This window comes from Acipenser ruthenus, chromosome 16 (genome assembly GCF_902713425.1).
Source record: "Acipenser ruthenus chromosome 16, fAciRut3.2 maternal haplotype, whole genome shotgun sequence".
Taxonomy (NCBI): Eukaryota; Metazoa; Chordata; class Actinopteri; order Acipenseriformes; family Acipenseridae; genus Acipenser; species Acipenser ruthenus.
This window is the reverse complement of record NC_081204.1, coordinates 26,140,941-26,160,991: the sequence shown is the minus strand read 5'-3', so window position 1 is coordinate 26,160,991 and position 20,051 is coordinate 26,140,941. Positions and strand designations below refer to the sequence as shown.

At 35.9% G+C, this 20,051-nt stretch overlaps 4 protein-coding genes across 10 annotated transcripts in view; 2 read left to right on the top strand and 2 right to left on the bottom strand.

Annotated features, from left to right (window-relative positions):
• Nucleotides 1–564: 564 nt before the first annotated feature.
• Nucleotides 565–1,326, top strand: LOC117412488 (uncharacterized protein C21orf140 homolog). Its single transcript, XM_034020937.3, has one exon. The coding sequence runs from the start codon at nt 565–567 to the stop codon at nt 1,324–1,326; it is 762 nt and encodes a 253-aa protein (XP_033876828.3).
• Nucleotides 1,327–2,629: 1,303 nt separating this feature from the next.
• Nucleotides 2,630–6,435, bottom strand: LOC117430265 (26S proteasome non-ATPase regulatory subunit 10-like). Its single transcript, XM_034050136.3, has 5 exons — nt 5,758–6,435; nt 4,798–4,896; nt 4,345–4,491; nt 3,859–4,025; nt 2,630–3,165 (listed from the first exon to the last, which is right to left on the bottom strand). Exons 1-5 carry the CDS (start codon nt 5,869–5,871, stop codon nt 3,012–3,014), a joined length of 681 nt encoding a protein of 226 aa, XP_033906027.3. The 5' UTR covers nt 5,872–6,435; the 3' UTR covers nt 2,630–3,011.
• Nucleotides 6,436–6,553: 118 nt separating this feature from the next.
• LOC117430267 (NTF2-related export protein 2-like) lies at nt 6,554–9,109 on the top strand. The gene is made up of 4 exons (XM_058989165.1): nt 6,554–6,733; nt 7,187–7,273; nt 8,078–8,222; nt 8,730–9,109. Exons 1-4 carry the CDS (start codon nt 6,707–6,709, stop codon nt 8,912–8,914), a joined length of 444 nt encoding a protein of 147 aa, XP_058845148.1. The 5' UTR covers nt 6,554–6,706; the 3' UTR covers nt 8,915–9,109.
• A 7,544-nt stretch (nt 9,110–16,653) lies between these two features.
• The window catches only part of LOC117412232 (long-chain-fatty-acid--CoA ligase 4-like), a 30,860-nt gene continuing 27,462 nt past the window's right edge, over nt 16,654–20,051 (bottom strand). For all 7 annotated transcript variants that reach the window (XM_058989157.1, XM_058989158.1, XM_058989162.1 and 4 more), the window contains one exon: nt 16,654–19,865. In XM_058989157.1, the coding sequence (XP_058845140.1) occupies nt 19,708–19,865 (158 nt within the window). In that variant the 3' untranslated portion in view covers nt 16,654–19,707. The remainder of the gene's footprint in view (nt 19,866–20,051) is intronic.

Below are 20,051 nucleotides of genomic sequence, written 5' to 3'. Positions count from 1 at the left end.
ATAGAGTGAAAAGAAAGAGAAAACAAAAAATAGGTCAGGGGAGGAAGGGAAAGCAGATATATCTTTGGCCTCATATAGCTGAATAATGTATGAAAAATAAAACGGTGCATGACTATTAATAAACTATGATGATTTTGTTCTGTAGGTCAAAGTACAAAATAATAATTTTAAAAGTCATTTGATGCTGTCTTTCCAGTTAATAATTCTTAACAAAAAATTGCAGAAATAACCTATTTGCTTCCAGAACAGTTTAAACAACTTGCAGACTCATATCCAATCAGTACTCTCCTGGTTACCTATGGTGCTCCTAACCCTATTGACAGTGCTACTGAAGATGTATATATAAGTCCTGTATTTAAGCTTTCAAAAGGTATTTTCCTATGCCACCTTGCATGAACCCATTATGAGGTCACCGACCACAATGAACTTCCTATTAATGATTGCTCAGGGGGCTGTTAAAAAGTGGAGATGGGTGCTGTATACACATACAAATAGTTTAAGATGGAATAACATGCAGATTCATGTGAGTGATCATAAATATTTGAATGTACATTTATTTGGAAAATGCACCTCAAACCTAACCTGCTAAAAGCTGTAACTCATTTACTCGTAAACACTGGCAAAAACCAATGTGATGTGTACATAAAGGACCTGAGAAGATTACAGCAGGACGGGTTTTACACAGTGTACCTGGGTGGGACGGATATCTCGGAGGGGCTAGTCACAGGTGAGTTCCCAGAACCGTCCTCTTCCAAGGTGGTGAATGCCTGGAGTATGATGCACGCAGGAGGTAGCAGAGGCTGGGTCCCCTGGAATTACAAACTGATGTTCAAGACCGATCTGTTTCTCTGGAACCCTTCCAGTGAGATCTTCCAGGAGCTGTGTGTTTCCTTAAGCAACTTATATGGGAAATGTGTAATAGTAGCCAAGCCAGTGAATGCAGCTATGGAAACAAATGGCCCCTCCATGATTGCGATGGAACAGCATCACCGACCTTTATCTCCGGTCCTGGTGAACTTTATGAGCTGCTGCCCTCTGGTTGCTCAAAGTCATGGCCACGAGTTCTTCTGTCTGCCATCACACTGTGGCCATTTGAGTCCACTGGATACCGCTTGGTCAGCTCTGAAATGGTATACCGCTAAAAACAGGCATGAGTACACCACAAAGCACTTTGGAAAGGAGAGCCTACGCAAATCCATCCTTTTCAAAGACTTGATTGAAACTGGAATGAAGCAGATGACAGCAAGCAAGTGGGAGACTGCTACTTCAAGAGTTCAGAAAAGGGAAAATTATTATCTGAACGGGAAAATGACTGTTGTGATTTGAGTTCAGCCGAGTGGCTGTTACATTTCCTGTGTGTAGTATTTGTTTTTGCAACTGCAACAGTTTCATTGAACAGAAATAAAAGCCAGGTAACTTCTATTGACTGGTAATTATTTTGTAATTGTGTTCAAATGTGTGATAACGTCTAGTTCTTGTGGGTGGTGACTGATTGGTATCACTGGAAACCAAAATATCTGCATAACAGTTATTGCACCGACGGTAGTGATGTGAGCCCACACACTTCCTGACAATGCCTCAGTCTTGCCCTGGATGAGAGGGTAGTTGGGTAGTTTCCTATTAACAGGCTACAAAAGTGACCAATTGTTTAATTTTCATGACATCTCATTGATCTGGTTGCTTACCAAGATAGAACATGGAATTATGGCAACATTTGCAATGGTTTGACTGACATTGTGCAACGATCTGAAAATTTAACATTGATATCGTGCATGTGTTTTGATATAGATATCGAATTCTTCCAAAACACAAACAACTACAATATATGCTTCAATAATATGTTAGTGTGTGGAGTTTCTTTCACTATGAGGCTGGCAATGATTGGTATGTATAGGGTTTATTGTATCTCAATATAAAATAAACTTGATTATACTGTGTTAGTATTTTAGCAGTATTAGCAATAAAAAGCATGTCTCTGCAAGCCGTCCGTACGCCTCTTTATGGAGGGTGTGTAGTGGGTGATATTTCTAGTTTCACTATACTGAAAATGTAATCCACTCTTCTATTTAAAAGTAAAGCCATTTCAGCATAGCAAATTGATATTATTGTTAAAACTTCAAGTAAACTGATGTTTAGCTTCGTAGTTTGAAAAAGTTATTGATGAAGCAAACATTTTAAAATCGCACGATATCGCAATATGGATATTATTATCAATGGTGCCCACCACAGGTTTGACCACAAATTCTTAGTAACATGTACTTGGAGAAATGCTGACTGATGGTGAGTGAAGCACTGACATCTATTTTAATAATCTTAACAACGGCAGATCTTAATACCGTCGCCTTAATATGTATACATCTGATTTCTCAAACTGCATTTTTTACAATATGTAGTAATGTTAATAAGTAGGTCTATAAATCACCCGTGGGGAAGACGCCAGGTGGAATAATACAAAGTTAAAGGTATTTAAATCTGCTACTTTGTAGATCATTAAATAGATCCCTTTATGGTGAACGTACAAATCTTGCTGTCTGGCGAGACAGATATACTGTATGTACCGGACTGTGAAGACCCAGTAGTGCTATAACCTGAACAGACAACGAACAATGGAAAACCACAGACAGTTAGGCAGGGAATAATTACCTTTATTAAATGCTTTTTATGGTCTATAAAAGTATCAGAATACACTGGGAACAACCGGTGAAGAAAATGGAAGTCCGGTGAGTGTTATTATAAGGAATGTATTTAGTTTAAGTAAATTAAAATACATTTTTTAAAACACAAAATCCTGCTAGTATAATCTTCATGGTTGATAACTGAATTGCAAGTTGCTTCCAAATATTAACTGCTGCACAATAAAGAATGGCAAGTATGAAAATAAATCTACACAAACTTCATGTTTTTTTTAACACATGCTTCCTTTAGAAGCTGAGAACACGTTTAAACTTTGAAGTGCTTTCTAACAAAACATATTCCTTCGAGAAGCAGTTTACATGTACTAAGAAACAGCATCAGCCCTCCACAATCCTCCTCAACACTGCCCCAAGTCCTCCTTTAGCAATCTGTAGAGGTGTCTTCTCCTCTTTATTCTCTATATAAATACTAGCTCCATGCTCCACCAGTAGCTTGGCTGCTTCTGTCCGTTCTTCATCACAAGCCAGGTGACTAATAATAAAACAATAAAAATAAATCATTGTTACCCAAGTGTTACAAGATTAGTCTACTTTAGCTGGATATGTGTGCATCAGAGCCACATATTGTTAAACATATTTCTTATTATTTTAATATTTTTTACTCACACATCATGTAATCTAGGGAATGCATTTCTAAATGTTTACTTGGGAGCGTTCGTCAGAAGCATTTTCTCTTTTTAGCATCGCAGTGTATCCAGACCAAACTCCCTCATGCAACAATGCTGGTGCTCTGAACGGTTTATTGTGGGAATGCAAAACAAGCATTGTTGCAGGAAGAAGCATGATCTGGATACACTACGAGTATATATTATTAAAGAGAATTTTTTTTTTTCTAGGTAAACACTCCTGGGTAAAAGATGAGAATAGCTGTCCCCAGCTGAGTGCTGACCCATAATGTATGAATACAAATATTAAAACACTGAGGACTATGTTTAAAAATATATTGCTGTGATACAGACAGCACAGGATTCAGCAAAGACAAAGAAACTGGATTTTTGTAAACACAGCTGGACGTTCTGTAACTCATTAAATGGTCAAATCATATTATATACCAGTGCTAGCAACTGGCTACAATACGTAACTATTGCATAGCAAATGAATACGATGTTTACCTAAAGGTGTGTGCTACAGATGTCAGCGTCACCTGTATATTCACTGTACTTACAGTGCTGTGTTTCCCTCTGAATCCTGGATGTTGGTGGAGGCACTGTGCTTCAGGAGGAGCTGAATTAGTCGACGGTTTCCCTTTGCTGAAGCTCTGTGCAACGGGGTAGATTGCAACTTGTTTGTAGCATTTGGGTCTGCGCCTTTCTCTAATAACATCTGGGCAATCTGCAATGAAAACCCTGCAGTTCTTTTGAGAGCCGACATGGTTTGGTTCTTTTGAGAGCCGACCCTATTTGTAGACATCATCATCAATGTGGATATCATCATCAATGTGGATTTATTGTCATGTATGCTTTTACAGCTGGTTTCACAGACCCAGATAAGCACTAATCACTGTTAATGTAGGTAAGGTCTGTGAAACTAACTGTTATAGTTCAATATTTCATTTTGTATTTTATTCCCCATTAATCACTGCCCTCCTTTATTTTGTAAAGCTGGTACTGGACTGTGTTAATACTTCTCAGCACCACTGAAATGTAAGTACCTCATATCTGTCTTTGGAAGCTGCATAATGCAAAGGTCTGCAGCCATTCTCATTGGCAACATTCAACTGTGCCCCCCTGGTGATCAGAGCCTTCACAATCTCTTCCCTTCCTGCTGAGGCTGCAATGTGAAGTGGAGTCCAACCCGCCTGAAAAACAGACAACATATAATAAGAAGATTAAAACTTTCAGCAGTAACAAAATATAAAAATATATACAAATAACATGTTACAATGCTTATACAGTAGTACCTTATAAAAACACATATTATATCAAAACAGATTGTGAAATACACGTGTGAGGTGAGGTGGGGTTAAGCAGCTTAAACTGTTTGGAAAATGGGTTTCCTTTTGTACAGAAAGCTAAACGTTTTAAGCTGTAAGCAAACAGGAATGAAGGAATTATATTTCACTCTTGGTGGCCAGCTTTAAATACCAAATATCTAAACCACTTACATCATCACTCAGATCCACATCCACTCCAAAAGCTAACAGAAACGCCACAATGTCCGCGTGCCCAGCTGAACATGCCCAGTGCAGAACTGTTCTATGATCCTACCGAGAGAGAAAAAAACAAATTTATATATATATATATATATATATATATATATATATATATATATATATATATATATATATATATACAGTACTGTGCAAAAGTTGTACTGTGCACAGCTGTTTCTGTTTCAGTTAATGATTGTGTTTCAACCTACATATTGAATTGATGATCATTAGCACCTGTTTGGTATAATTGTTTAATGATACACCTGACTATATGCCTACAAAATCCCTGACTTTGTGCAAGTGTACCTAGAAGAATTGATGCTGTTTTGAAGGCAAAGGGTGGTCACACCAAATATTGATTTGATGTAGATTTTTCTTCTGTTCACTCACTTTGCATTTTGTTAATTGATAAATATAAACTATTAACATGTCTATTTTTGAAAGCATTCTTACTTTACAGCATTTTTTCACACCTGCCTAAAACTTTTGCACAGTACTGTGTGTGTATATATATATATATATATATATATATATATATATATATATATATATATATATATATAATTATACAGTGTTAGTTCTGCTTTGTAAAGGTAAAACGCAATGCCGTATGATGCATAGGTTACCCTTGCAGTGCTACTGTGTGTTACAATGGTTTGGAGGACTGTATAAACAAACCGTATTAACATTAAAGACAATAACCTTTTTATAGTGGACAGTGACACTTGCGAAAACAACAGCTCAAATGTAGGGTAACTTGCATGCATTTCAACGCCACACTGTCAGTTTAATAATGCATACAAATAATGTGGAATTGTTCATATAACTCTGACCAGTCGATTAATTAAGCCAAGGCATAGAGCATGTAGACTCACTGGGCTGCAAAGAATCGTGTTGCATTTTGTGACTTACCTGATCTGTTTTACAAGCTAGCGATTTATCTGACAAAATTTTGTTTTTTAACTCTTCAAATTGTCCAGTATATGCCAAATTGCATACTTCCACGTTAGACACAGATTCCTCCATTACTGCTGATTCACTTGACAATACAGAATGAAACAACCAAAACACTAGATTACAACTATTTCACGCTGTCACGCACACATAGCCAATTAAAAAAAGGAATCCACAGCATTATTCAGTTCTGCCTAGTAACACTCCTGCCTTGAACCAATCAAAAAATCGACGTCTGAGCGCCGCTCCATCGAGTGTTTGTTTCCTGGGGGACAATTTGTAATGTGGGACCAACCCACTGACAAAGGGCTTGTGGTATGGGTAGTTTTAACAAAGATAATTACGCATCTTTGGATTTAAGCAAAGAATAATTAATAAATCGGATTTCATACAAACTACTGGTTAAAGCATGTATAAATGTCTGTCAAAAAAGAACTGTCCTTTTAAATTTAAATTCTTCTGGAAAAATAACCCATAGTTTCATAAACATGCTATATTATGCATATTTATCTGGACACGTGTATAGTACTGTCCGTTTAGATTCCACGATTCAAAAACAACAAAGTGTGCACTTTCAGAAAACGTTGCACCTGCCCTAACATTCCCCTATCCGTTCCAGTAGTGTATCAATCTTATATAAATCTTCCTCATGCACTGAATTTAAGAATCGTCTTTTTGTTACTGCGCATGTATTGGTTGTGATCGTTCTTCTGCGCAAGCACGACAGTCACTTATCGCGAGAATGCGGACGAGATTTTATAACTCAGAAGTTGTCAAAACAACGCTACATTTTAAAAAGATTTTTGTGAAAGGGAAAGGCTTCGTTTCACACGCAGTCTATAGTAGAAAATTACTCTGAGTATTGTCTACGAGTAACAGCGGCTGTTAATTACATCGCGTGGAACAAATGGCATTACCAACGACAACCACAATAGTAAGTTTGTTAAATATTTATCGTACAACTACTGTATCTCATGTTCCCGGGCAAGCTCAGTACACGGTGTACCACGTTTTAATGCGTACCACAAAATAACATCACACCGGTCGTGCATTTTATGTAAATTTGATTTTAGATTGTTTTCATTTTTATATATATTTCAGTTCGTTATCTAATGTGGGTTTCAGCTGTTTAAATAGATCAAAAGCTGTTATCAATACCGTTTACAACAAATCGCAAAACAGGCATGATTGATAACGATCACTAAACAAAACCTGGCATTACAAAAAATACAACTCTTCGGCACAGATTTTTCAGAAGGCATCTGCAGTACGGTAGCAAACGCCCAATTTGTATACCCCAAGTCAGTTGCAAGTTGCCGTACAGTGAACACACACCGTTGTATTAATTACGTTTTCTTCCAATCTAAACGGAGTGCTTTAATTCTAGGATTTTAGAACCCTTGTAGACCAGGCGTGCAGAGCTGCTGAAGAATTTGTCAACATCTACTATGAAACGCTGGATAAGAGAAGAAGGGTAAGTGATCATTTAAAGAATGATTTAGGAAATGGTACAGTTTTCTGTTATTGTACTATTTAAAATCGGATCTATACAGTATAGATAGATGTGTGTGTATTACTGCAATTAAAAAATAACACTTGAGGCGGAGGCAGAACCTTTACTTTCCTGGCGATACAGTATATATTTGTGGCTACTATATGTGAAAAATAACCACATTGTGTCATCATTAACAACCAATAGTGGTGGGAGGAGTAATGTGTAGGATTCTACATGTAACACTAGTCCAAAAACTGCTTTGGGAATGGGATGAAAGCGGTATAGAGAATATCAAAACCCATATTTAAGGGAGTACCCACCAAGACTTACTAAAGCAATCAGTGGGATATTAAAAAAAATAATAATAAAAGAGAGAGAGAGAGAGAAGGAAGTTCTCTTGATTTTTAAACCACTGTAGGTAAGTGTGCCAGGATGTATCTGTAGGAGTTCAGATGGTGTGAAGTGGCAGTCTCAGTTGTTGGGAGCATTATTTATATAGCACTGATCTTGGTTATACTGGTCATATCCTGCAGGGGACACTGTGGTGCGTGAGGGTGCATCAGGTCACTTCAACTATCAGTCAGTATGGATATTCAGTTATACAGACCAGCAAAAGCAGTGCATGAGTATAGAGCACAGTTCAGTTAAGTTTTGGTATAGTGGTCTGAATAAAAGCTACAAAGTTAAATATATTTTTGTTTCATATAGTTATTAAATGTAAATAGAATTAGTAAAAAGTACTGCGTTTTTTGTGTGAAAGTGCAGTTTTGTTTTTATTTTCAGGTACTGACCAAACTTTACTTGGATAAAGCTACGCTAGTATGGAATGGAAATGCTATTTCAGGCCAAGCTGCACTTGGGGAATTTTTTGAAGCGTTGCCCTCTAGTGAGTTCCAGGTGCAGTCGCTGGATTGCCAACCTGTCCATGGTAAGGGATTTGTGTGTTTTGCACGATTGTAGATGAGACTGTGAAACGTTTGGTGTAGGAACAGTTGAAAGTGCATACCTCCTTCCACATGCAAATCAATGCTTGCTTTATTACATTAGAATTTCCAAAACCATGTTCAGCAGTCCGCAAAAGTAACTAAATCAAGCCGCGGTGGGGGTTTCTGCGAGACAAGGGTCGGAAACTCTTTCTTCAGCTCTTATCTATCTATCTATCATACTCCAGATGGCAAGGAACAGATACCAGCTGTGCACTGTCCTTCTGTACAGATATCTTTTGCTCATTTCAATTAGTTACTGCAGGCTTGATTCCTAGTTTACTATAAAATTGTCTAAGTCTCAAATATTGGTTTTAGGACAAAAATAAAATAATTGTAAGGTTGTAAATGACAACGTTTGTATTATCGCTACCTTGTGTACCATACTGTGACTGCCCATAATCCTACTGTTGAGTGATTTATTTTTTAATGTATTTATTTTTTTATTTTAGAACAAGCAACTCAAGGTCAGACAACGGTACTGGTGGTGACAGGTGGAACAGTCAAATTTGATGGGAACAAACAGCGCTATTTTAACCAGAACTTCCTCCTGACCGCACAAGCAACACCTTCCAGCTCCCTCCCTGTCTGGAAAATTGCTAGTGATTCTTTCCGCTTCCAGGACTGGACTAGCTAATGCTACTGAAGATGGGTGTATTTCCCTGCAGATTTTAGGTTTACTTGTTAAATATATTCTTTCATTTAATTTGTTTTAAAACTATTTTATGAGCTTCATTGATTTCTTTCAGTGATGCTTTAGTTTTTTTTACTTCTGCCTTTTTAATTTACTTTAGTTGTGTATATATTGTAAATAAATTCCCCTTGCCTTTAATCTGTGACTAGTCACTTTTATTTTTTTGTTGAAATCTGGCAATGTTGTGCAAGCCGATTGTTCATCTATGGTGTGCCTGGGTTCTGTGTGCTACCAACACTGGTGTTTACTTCTTTCCATACCTTGTGTTCTTTGATCTGGCTGTGGTCTTCTGATAGGGGGGTATATTTTGCAAATTGGCATCAGACTCACCATCTTGCAGGTTACATGAAAGCAATAGTAAGATTAGTATTCAAGAAAATAAATAAACAGATGCAGTTAATTTACCATCAAACCTACTTCCACTAATAAGTTATGTGAATATACAGTGTGAACTACATACGTACACCAGTAATGGAACTAAAGTAAAAACATTAAAAAATACAGCTGTATACCAAACACACAGACAGTAACTGAAGTATAAAGCTGTTGTGGAAGCTATATAGACATTGTGTGCCTAGAGGACTAAATTACAGGTTAAAAAACAAGTAAAAAACACAAGGCCCTATTTATAACTGATGCCACCAGTGTCAATGCCTAACATCTCCTGTAATAACCTCATATTTGCATGCTAAATGTGGGACCATGACATTTACCTCTTACCCAATATATCTGCCATATTGAGTTCACATGACTTTAATGTTGGAGTAGTACAGGAAATGCTTCATGTGTCAGACAAGCATGTTGTATTCTGATTAAGTAAGTAGAATACAATTAAACTAATGATCAAAAAAGAGACATTGAATGAGGTGTACTATTTTAGTTTAAACATCCCTTAGATCTAGTTTCACTGCCAATAATGTTACAGTTTTAGGTGGAAGTAATGCCCAGCCCAGCGGAATTACTGGAGATTAAGACAAGTGTGATAAATAGCTCCAGTTCCCTCCTGTAAAAAAACTCTGGTACAGGAATATTTTGGGGGTTGGATTTTTAATATCATAAAAAGAAAATATACATTTAGAATGAGGCAAAAGATACATTTTACCTTTTACTTTGCACATTTTTATAAGGAATTAACATTAAAAAAAATCATGGTAATACATTTCACAGGGAATTACAGTTTGATGGTAAACCGTTACAAAGACATATTTTAACTGTATTTTTAAAATGTTTGTCAATATCCAGAATGTAGTTTGTGTTAGAGTAGAATATTATGTTTCAAACAGTAATGTTTCTGGAAAACACAGATTAGTATAAAGCACGGAATATATATATATATATATATATATATATATATATATATATATATATATATATATATATATATATATAAATAAATAAATTTAAAGTGTACAATCTAGCTCATGCATAGGCTATATAAGCAGTATGAAACTGGGATTCATGTTCAATTACAGGGCTGCTAGCCAAATAATTTTCTGCATTCACACTGCAAACGCATTCTATAATAAGGGAAATCATTGTTAAGCTGTTACTGTAAGTCCATAAATATTTGCGAACAAATATTTGTTGAATCACACCCATAAAACCAATGTTTTTTTCCAGAACTGTTATCTTGTTGCGCTGGTAGTACATTACTCCTGTACAGCACTGAGATCTTACCGTGGATATTATAGTCGTGTGGCTTTGTTAAATTAAATAGTTTGCAGAACACATACGGCTACATATGCTACAAGCACAGGATTTTAAAAGTGGCATTTGAAAAGAAACATATCACAACAATTCTACTACAGTATTTACAAAGTCACCACAATGTTTTAAGTCCTACACATGTTATATTTTTTCAAATGCATGTTGTCATATTGGAGTTCAAGAACTGTCTTCAATTCACTTTTACAAAACTGTAACGTATCGTGTTTTTTGTGTCATTAACACAAATATTACTGCAGCAGTATTTACAGTCAAAACAATAACGCAGTCGTGTTGTGGATTTAAACATTAAAGAGCACCGATATTTTTTACTACCTGCATTTGTACGAGGTTTTGAAAACAAATGAATCGCAAGCATGTTGTGTTATTGTGTTTTTAAATGTGTAATTTTAAAAGCTTTTTTTTTTTTTTTTTTTTAAATACAAAGTATGTGGCGCATTTGAGGAGCGAGAAGTTACAGAGAAGCTAGGTTCTCAGAAGCTCAGTGTGTCTCTTCTTTTGAGTTGCACTTGCAGTCTCAGTCTGTGACGGGTGTGGATGGGTTGAAACCTGTACCACCACCCACCACCCACCACCCACAAATATTTTGAAGCTATTATTCTACACAGCTCTCCAAGTTCCACAATGAGATATCTTGATAAATAATAATGTATGGTCGACTGTTTTCAAACGGGGCGCCACAATGAACATGTGTTCTGTACTGCGGCACAAGTGCATGGTTTAGTTTATATTGCCGTGTTCCAATTGTGTAACTTTGTCTGAAGTTCGTATTCCATCAATGCACGGTAGTAGCCTCCCAAGTTTTCATTACTTTCCATTACATTTCCGTTCTTGGGCGTTCCCGTTTTCCCTTTAACACGAACCCATTAGCGGCTACCTCGGCGCCATCACTTTAGGAAGTCCAGACTGAGTATCGGGGATACTTATGACCCAGGACAGCGTTCCAAAAAAAAGAGAAACATCTGATAAACGATGTCAACAGCAACACGCTTGTTGCATCATTAAGTGGACTTTAATTGTACTGTTTGACACGCGAAAATCACATTAAAATGTCTCAAAACAACTGTTTTTACTCCCCCCCCCCCAACCCCCCAACCCCCCACTAAACAGTTGCAACTAAAGCATGTCCCGTACTGAGTTCTTCAGTTTAATTCTGGATTTACAGTCTCTAATGTTTTACTTAGTGTCATCTGAGCTCCTATAAAATAGCAGCAAACGCTTCAACTAAAGCAAGTGTTCAAACTCGACCCTGTGTTTGTCTTCTTCTTGTGGCCCTTTTGCCGGATCAGCGGCGGTCCAGTTCTTCTTGATGTAGATGTGATAAGGGTCGTTCTTGTTCTCTTTCAGTGTGGCTTTGGAATGAGAAAGCAGCAGTGCTACAGCAAGAGCAGCGTAAAATATAATGATGACTAAAATGAACACGTGGGCATTTTCGTTGTTCTTCGTTTGTTGTTCCTTTGTTCTGTTTTCCAACACTTCCAAAATCCCATGAAGATAAATGGCGAAACGATCATGTTCGGTTAAATTCATTTCCATTTCGAGTAAAATAAAATATCCTGTACACAAATAATTGTAAAGCCTTTCTGCTTTATTTCCTTGATTCAGCTTTATTTCCTTGATTCCGTGAATGCTGCTTTTACTTCAGCCTGACTTGTTGCATCCTGTGGAGAAGTGTGTGTAATGAATTTGCAAGTCATTCCAGATGTGTTTGCAGAAATAACCCCTTTTTAAAGAGACAGTAGCCTTTTTTCTTCTTAAACAGCATCCATGACCAAAGTTGGCAAAGATGTCTGCTCATGAGTGTCTTGGCATGTATAATGTTTAATCCCATGTTTCTGTTTCATGCAGTGGCAGACTACAGCACTGGCTGTGTAGGGGCTCCCCTAATCTGCTGTGAAATAAAACTGCGAGACTGGCTTGAGGGTAAGAATGGTTTTCATTAAATACTGTACTTTTTGTACAGAGCTAATGATCCGTTATTTGTAGCCTAGGGTAATATAACTTTACAGGCATCAGAACTCCAGCTTCAAAACTTAATAATAACCAAGTTAAAAAAAAAAAAAAATTATATATATCTATCTATACTTACATCATTGGCCTAAGTCCCTGCAAGTCAATGTTTCACTTTGACTAACCATTTCTCCTGCACTATAGTTCAATTAAAAAAAAAAAAAAATACTTCTCCCTTTTCACTATTATGTAACAGATATTGGGACCACACCTTACACAACTTCCTAAAGGGCTGCATAGAACATTTAAGACTTACATTGATGGGGCCCTGTTGCCTCGAACACAGGACACAAACTTGTAGCATGGAGAAATTATAAATTGGTTTCACTGGGAAATGAAAAGGGACTTGTAAAAATGGTATGCAAATGAGTTTGGAAAATGTTTTAGGAGCCCATAAATGGCAGCTATTTTGCCTTTTATTCATAAATGAAAGTTTAAAAAAATAGTTTTAATATATATAATTTCCCTGAGCATTTTAGTGAGTAGCCTTAACCTCTTCCAGTTTCCACCATTTCTTTTGGGGCAGCAGTGTGGAGTAGTGGTTAGGGCTCTGGGCTCTGGACCGGAGGGTCGTGGGTTCAAATCCCGGTGGGGACACTGCTGCTGTACCCTTGAGCAAGGTACTTTACCTAGATTGCTCCAGTAAAAACCCAACTGTATCAATGGGTAATTGTATGTAAAAATAATGTGATATCTTGTAACAATTGTAAGTCGCCCTGGATAAGGGCATCAGCTAAGAAATAAATAATAATAATAATAATAATTTTGTTCTTATTAGCAAGCTCATTGTGTGTAACAATACATGCAGAATGGAGTGGAATTTCCATTTACAAGTTCAGCAGGATAATGAATTTAGCTGCAGGGGCCCCTTTTTTTTTAAATTACTTGAACAGTAAACTGCAATTTCAGATGGTATAACAGAACTCTGAAGATTTTCAGTAAATTGGCCCTTTAGTCTTGTTATATTGTGTGTGTATTTTATTTGTATGTATTTTAATATAAAGTAATTTGTGTTTAAATATTTAGTGAAGTTTATTTTAAAAGAAGGGATTGGCAGGTGAGTTTGCACTGACTGTATGATATGAATATTTAAAAGGACAGACAGCACCCCCCCGACCCCGGGAACATGTCACTATACCAATTGAACAGTAAACTTTAAATATAACCAAGCTGCCTACCTTTCATTGTGTTCATTCGTGACCCACCATCTTCCTATTCTCCACCCTTGCAGCTACTCCTAGCACAGGGACAGTGTCTCATGCATAATCAATTTATACATACAATTCTGATTGTCAGAGTTAACAAGGCACGTAACACTGTATCAGAAGCACCAAGGCTGAATAAGAACATACATGCCAGCAGAGGAAGAAAGAAGTAGGTCAGAAAAAAATAGAAGTTGTTTCCTTATCTACAGATACCAGCTTTACTGGGGTTTCCTGAAAATATTAGCAATGTAAGAACACAACAGCATTCATTTGCTTCCTGAGTTACTGTAAAAGAGAGCTTTGGAGATGCCATTTGAAAAGCAGAGCAGGACTGAGTTTTGATATTTGTTGATCCAGCCATTGTGTGTTTTACAAGCAATGTGACTAGAAATGGGAATTTCAGGGTTTATTATTAACTAAAGTATTCCAGATCTCGTTCTGTTCGCCCTGCCTAAAGACCACCATTAATAATGACTATACTATGAAAAGTAGAAGCAGCATTCCTTTTTGGCTTGCAGAATGACATGCAGATTTCAAAAGGGGACTGAAGCTTGTATCCCAACAACTAATGTTATCTTAGGGGAATGTACACAAACAAACTGGGCTCATCGAGGTTCTTACAATATAGAGTACAGTGAATTAAGGCTAAACTATGGAAGAATGCTGGAAACAGACATGAATAAAAGACGCAGCCTACCAGTAGAAACCTAAAGAGTTCGCTATTTGAAAACAAATTACAAAGAATATTAAAATAAGGAAACTATGCAGGTTTAAAAAGCGGATGTTGGCAGTGGAACTTTATCTCTAATTTAACAGCCATCAGGCACCCAAATTCTCAAACAATAGTAATGAACTGTAAACTTTCTGTATATGAGCAAACAAACACTCACACACACAACAAAACAAAACTGAAAGATTTAAATAAAAACGCAAAACTTTATTTAAATAATACAGTCTATTTGTTCCCACATCTCCAGGTGTCTAAAATTTTAAAAACTTAAAACAGACAGGACATAGAATTCATATAATAGCCTTGCGGTAAATAGCAACATCACAACAAAACAACAGCAAAGGAAGGCAGGTGTTGAATCACTCTTAATAAGGAAACCCCTATTACTTATTAATAGAACTGAACTCTCTTTTCTTCTGAAGTTTTTTTCAGAATCAATATACAAACTGTCCAACCTCATCATATGAATTAGTTTAAAAATATCTCAGAGGTTATATAAACTCAGTTGAATAAACATATACCTGATAAAAGATGGGACAGTGCTGGTATCACAAGGATGGCATTGTAATGGAAGTGATGCACAGAACACAGCTAGACTGAAAGCGTACTTTGTCTAAACCTCAGATGAAAAAAATTATAATTCCATTCATAACGTTCTGCCATTTTACAAAGCTCAAGTTCTAAGCTAGTCTCATTTACAGAATGTGTTAAACTACAATACAGTCATGAAGTTTGCTGCATGTGCTGCAGCTAATTTTTTGTATCATATTTTTCTGGGAACATAAGGTATACAATAGGAACAACTTATCAGTTATTTTGTTTAGAGCAGCAAATTATTATTATTATTACAAAATAAAAACACATTGTTCCCCAAATCCTGCCTTTTTATATTTTTCTTATGTTTTTCTTACTGGAATATTGAGAGATTCCTAACAGGTGTTTTTAAAATAGTGCTGGGATGAACATTAATGTATAATATTAGAACACATTATATATATATAAAAAAAATAAATAAAAAAAAATCATATCCGTATTTATTTTAAAATTAGCTGAAAATATTGCACGGTTTTACAGTAGTTAAATATCCAATAAACCCAGTATCTTGGCTTATAGAAGACGTTTGTCACAAAATAACTTTACTCAAAAAGCAATATTTTTTCCCCAGAACTATTTTAAAATAACCTTTTATATGGGGATAAAATATGTATGCAAGGCTGTGTGCAAATTGAAGACACACACACACACACACACACACACACAGTGACATGTTGCAGTTACATACACAAACTGAATTTATTCTGAGACTGCCTCCTCTGAACAAGCCTAGTTCCATTACAAACCTGTAATCATCCCATGTTAAAAGTAATGAGAACAAACACAATAGTTCCATCAAATTACTTCGCTATATACAATCATTTTCATTTTAAAACATGGTATCTGGTCCTACATTAGGTTAAAGAAAACTCTGTTTGAAAGACATGCCTTTTGACATTTCACCTGGAGAGCGATATTGACCCCACTCCTTCACTGGCTTCTTCCCTGTCAATAAACAGCTGCTTCTCCAATAGCCAGAAGACACTGCTGAGGTAAAATGATCCAGGAAATACAAGTGCAAACAGACACCCAAGAAAAAGGCATATAAACTGAGATTTCCCTTCAACCTAAAGTAGTACCAGGAGATATCACGTTTTAAAATTAAAATGCACGCATTTCTTTTAATACTGTAGGATACACTTTAAGGTGTATCCCACAGTAGTCTTTGCATTGGGCACTTAAATAGACTCTTCATTCTGAATTTATAGGGAATGAATTAACTGACAAAGTAGAAGGGTATTATATATATATATATATATATATATATATATATATATATATATATATATATATATATATATATATAGATGATATAAGTAAAAAATAAATAAAGGCTAAAAGTACAATTCCAAAATCTGATCCCCCAACATGCATTTTGTACGCCAGCCGGATGTGACAAATATAAAAGCTATTCACCCTTTTGTTAACATATTTATTTTATTGCAAGATCTTACACACAAGTTATCTTTGTTTCAAGTGTTGTACAACTTTAAATAAATTATAAAAATACATAATTCTCTCTCTCAGAACTGTTACCCATGTAAACTATGTGACATTGCTTCTGTTACATTTTGCCATCAGTTCATAAAAATGTGCTTGATGAAAAAAGCTTTTACTTTAAGAATTACTATGCACTACACTAGATACACAACTCCAATAAAAAAACAGAGCGCCACATCATCAGTGTACTTGTGTTCAATTGTCGCATAAAGCAGAATATTACACACAAAATGGGAAAATGCATCAAACTTTTGTTTTTTTACCTGGCTGTAATGCTACTAACCACTGAAAAGTTTGATCTTCTGGTCTGTTTCTTCCTTGTGCAACCCGATTACATAATATTATCCAAACAAACACGTTCAAGTAACACGTTCATTATAAAAGACGGAATGTTCTGTAATAACAATTTATTAGGAATATTTTACTGCTTCTGAATCCTCTAAAAATTGGCCTTTTGCATACAAACTTTCAACATTAAAACGCATTTCATTTGATTCACTGCCCAAACGATGAGAGAATCTTCAGGAGGGTTCAGGAATTTGTTTTTGTAATTTATGATTTGGAAGAGCCGAATTAATAAATCGATGCATTGTACTGCAAAAGATTTGTTGAAAATTGAATTGTTCATATTCCATTGCTCCAAAATACATTCTTTATATTAAAAAAACTACAGAAGCTATCTTTGAAGGATTGGGTTTTAAATGTAATAATGGTTTGTGCCATTTAAAGCAACTGTGCTGAAGAAAGCAATAGCTTACATGCAAGCAGGTTTTAATGAACATATGGACAAATGTATCGGCAGAAACAAATGGTGCTTTTGAAAGTCTGAGCAATGCTTAGCAATATACAAAACACTAACACGCAGACACACACACACACACACACAGCATAGATATAACCCAGCTGTACTGTTTTTCAATGTATAAAATAACTTTCAAATATAGAGTTGGTTAACTAAACCTGCAATTACAAATACATTAATACAGCATATTAGGCAATAGTGAGAGGACAAGTGCAAAACTAAAAATGGTAAGATTTGTTTTTACACAATGTACAATGTAGGGATAGTGCACAGTGAAAGCTGGAAGATTTCTATCTTGGCTTAAATCTGTTTTTAAGAAATGAAGTAATCTTAAAAAAAGGGGGGGATAACAAAGACTTTAAAATTCATCATCTTATTTGCACTACCAGCATTATCACTGAAGACTGAGAAAGACTTCTAGCCATTGAATTTATGAAGTTTCTTATAGTATTTCAAAAATTATCATGGTCTCCATGTTATACTGAAGATCTCGTGATTCTTCCCTTGTTTGTTTTATTTTAATGCAGCTATGCATATTTACACAACATAATATATTCATTTCCTGTGTAGTACAATAGCTTAGATTAACTCCAAGTGCAGTGATCTGGTATTAGGAATGCCATAGCACTGTGTTTTATTAATCTGAATAACCAGATCGTTCGCGGAGCAGAAGAAAGGGCAGTGATAATATTGCTAATTCAGTAAGAGATAATAACATGTCATTTTCTTCAGTAAGATTATATTGACCACAGGAGCATAATTAGTCCCTGATTGAAAGGGCCAGTGCTCAACACAATACAGATGCCATGATTGTAAGTGTATCCGACACAAAACAAAGCACCCAGATGTCCAGAAAAATACTGCCACCAATAGTCTCTGAAATAATTTCTCAGTTTATTTTAAACAGAACATTGCAACTGAATTTACTGTTTTGTCAAAATTCTTCAACCCCTTTTGCTGTATCTGTTTCTAAACATACACAGTTTGTTAACATTTTTTTAAAAAATAGGTGCTACAGATACCGACATTGAAAATGGCCACCTCTGAAGTTTCAATTTGAGTGATGCAATATTAAGACTGGACACTAATACTCTTCACCAATAGTTTTTTTTTTCTTGTTATATAGCAAATGCAGTATATATTTAGAAGAAATGTGCAACGTATATCATCTGTACTGGTTCCGTATTAGGGTTCCGTGCGGTAATATCTAAATAAATGCTCATAAATAAATAAATAAATAGCCACACCCACAAAACCAGTTTGTTTCTTGGAACTATTGGTGAAATAAAGCATGACACTCAAAATAATATATATAAAATTTGGATAACCTTTGATCATTTGCACTAATGTGAATAAGCATTGTTAAATCAAGTCTGAGAGCTATAAGCACAAAGCTACGTCTTTGAGAGGAATTGAATTATATTAACAAACACCTTGTTTCTTAAACGCAGGCATGGTATATTGCCATACATTGTTTTTCATCTGGAATCAGGGAAGTGCCATAAAAAAGACAGACATCAGGATCTTTTAAGCTTGCCAAGAATCTCCCAACACACAGCTCCGCACCAATCACTACACTGAAATGTTTTGGTCAATTAAATAACGACTCTGTCTGTGGATCAGCTATTGGAATACCTACTCCCTTTTTACACGCTGAAACATATTTGCAAAATGTACAGAAGATTCATATACAACATTAATCAAGAGTTCAATTACTTCAGTTACAAAAGACGTGTGTAGATAACATAGAAAATGAATGGCAGTTTTAAAATAGTATCTCACCAGGTCCGTCCCCTCCCCCACAATGAATCAAAACCAACAGATAGAACAGTTTTAAAACAGTTGTCTTTCACTTGACTCGGACCATTTTGTGTTTTACATTTAAAAGGACGATGACATTAAGAATTGCACTCTGAAAACACATGAGGCCAACTGAACTTCTTTTACAATAAATGTGTTTTGTATCTAGTGTGAATTGAGCGACACAGGGCCCCTTTGAATCCAGACGGCTCTATAAATAACATTTAAATATTTCATTTCAGAATGAAAATGCCACCAGGTCGCAGAGCTTCAGTGAATATTTCAGAGTTTAAGGGTAATCGCTTTTGCTAGTTTTTTAACCAGAACTTTACTCATAGTCCAGCCCAGTCCTTTCCCCAAGAGGGCAGCTCTATTTCCCTCCATACATTCTGTCAATATCACTGAGGTAATGGTTCTTGAGCTCTTTTCGCTTCAACTTGAAGGCGTCCGTTACCAAACCTGTCTCCGGGGTCCAGGGTTCTGGACTCAATCGAACCTTTACTGGGATTTCAAAACGCTGAAGTTTTACTGTGGAGAAAAATAGGTTTCTTTTATTTGTCAGAAAGCCGATTTAAACTTTTGCACTAGTTTGACATTTGACTGCACAGTGGTTTTGACTACTGTCTATTAGGTTAATGGTTAAGTTGAAACCTAAACAGGTCTCCAAAGATGAAAAGCACTACATGAAAAGTAAATTGTAACTAACCAAATAGT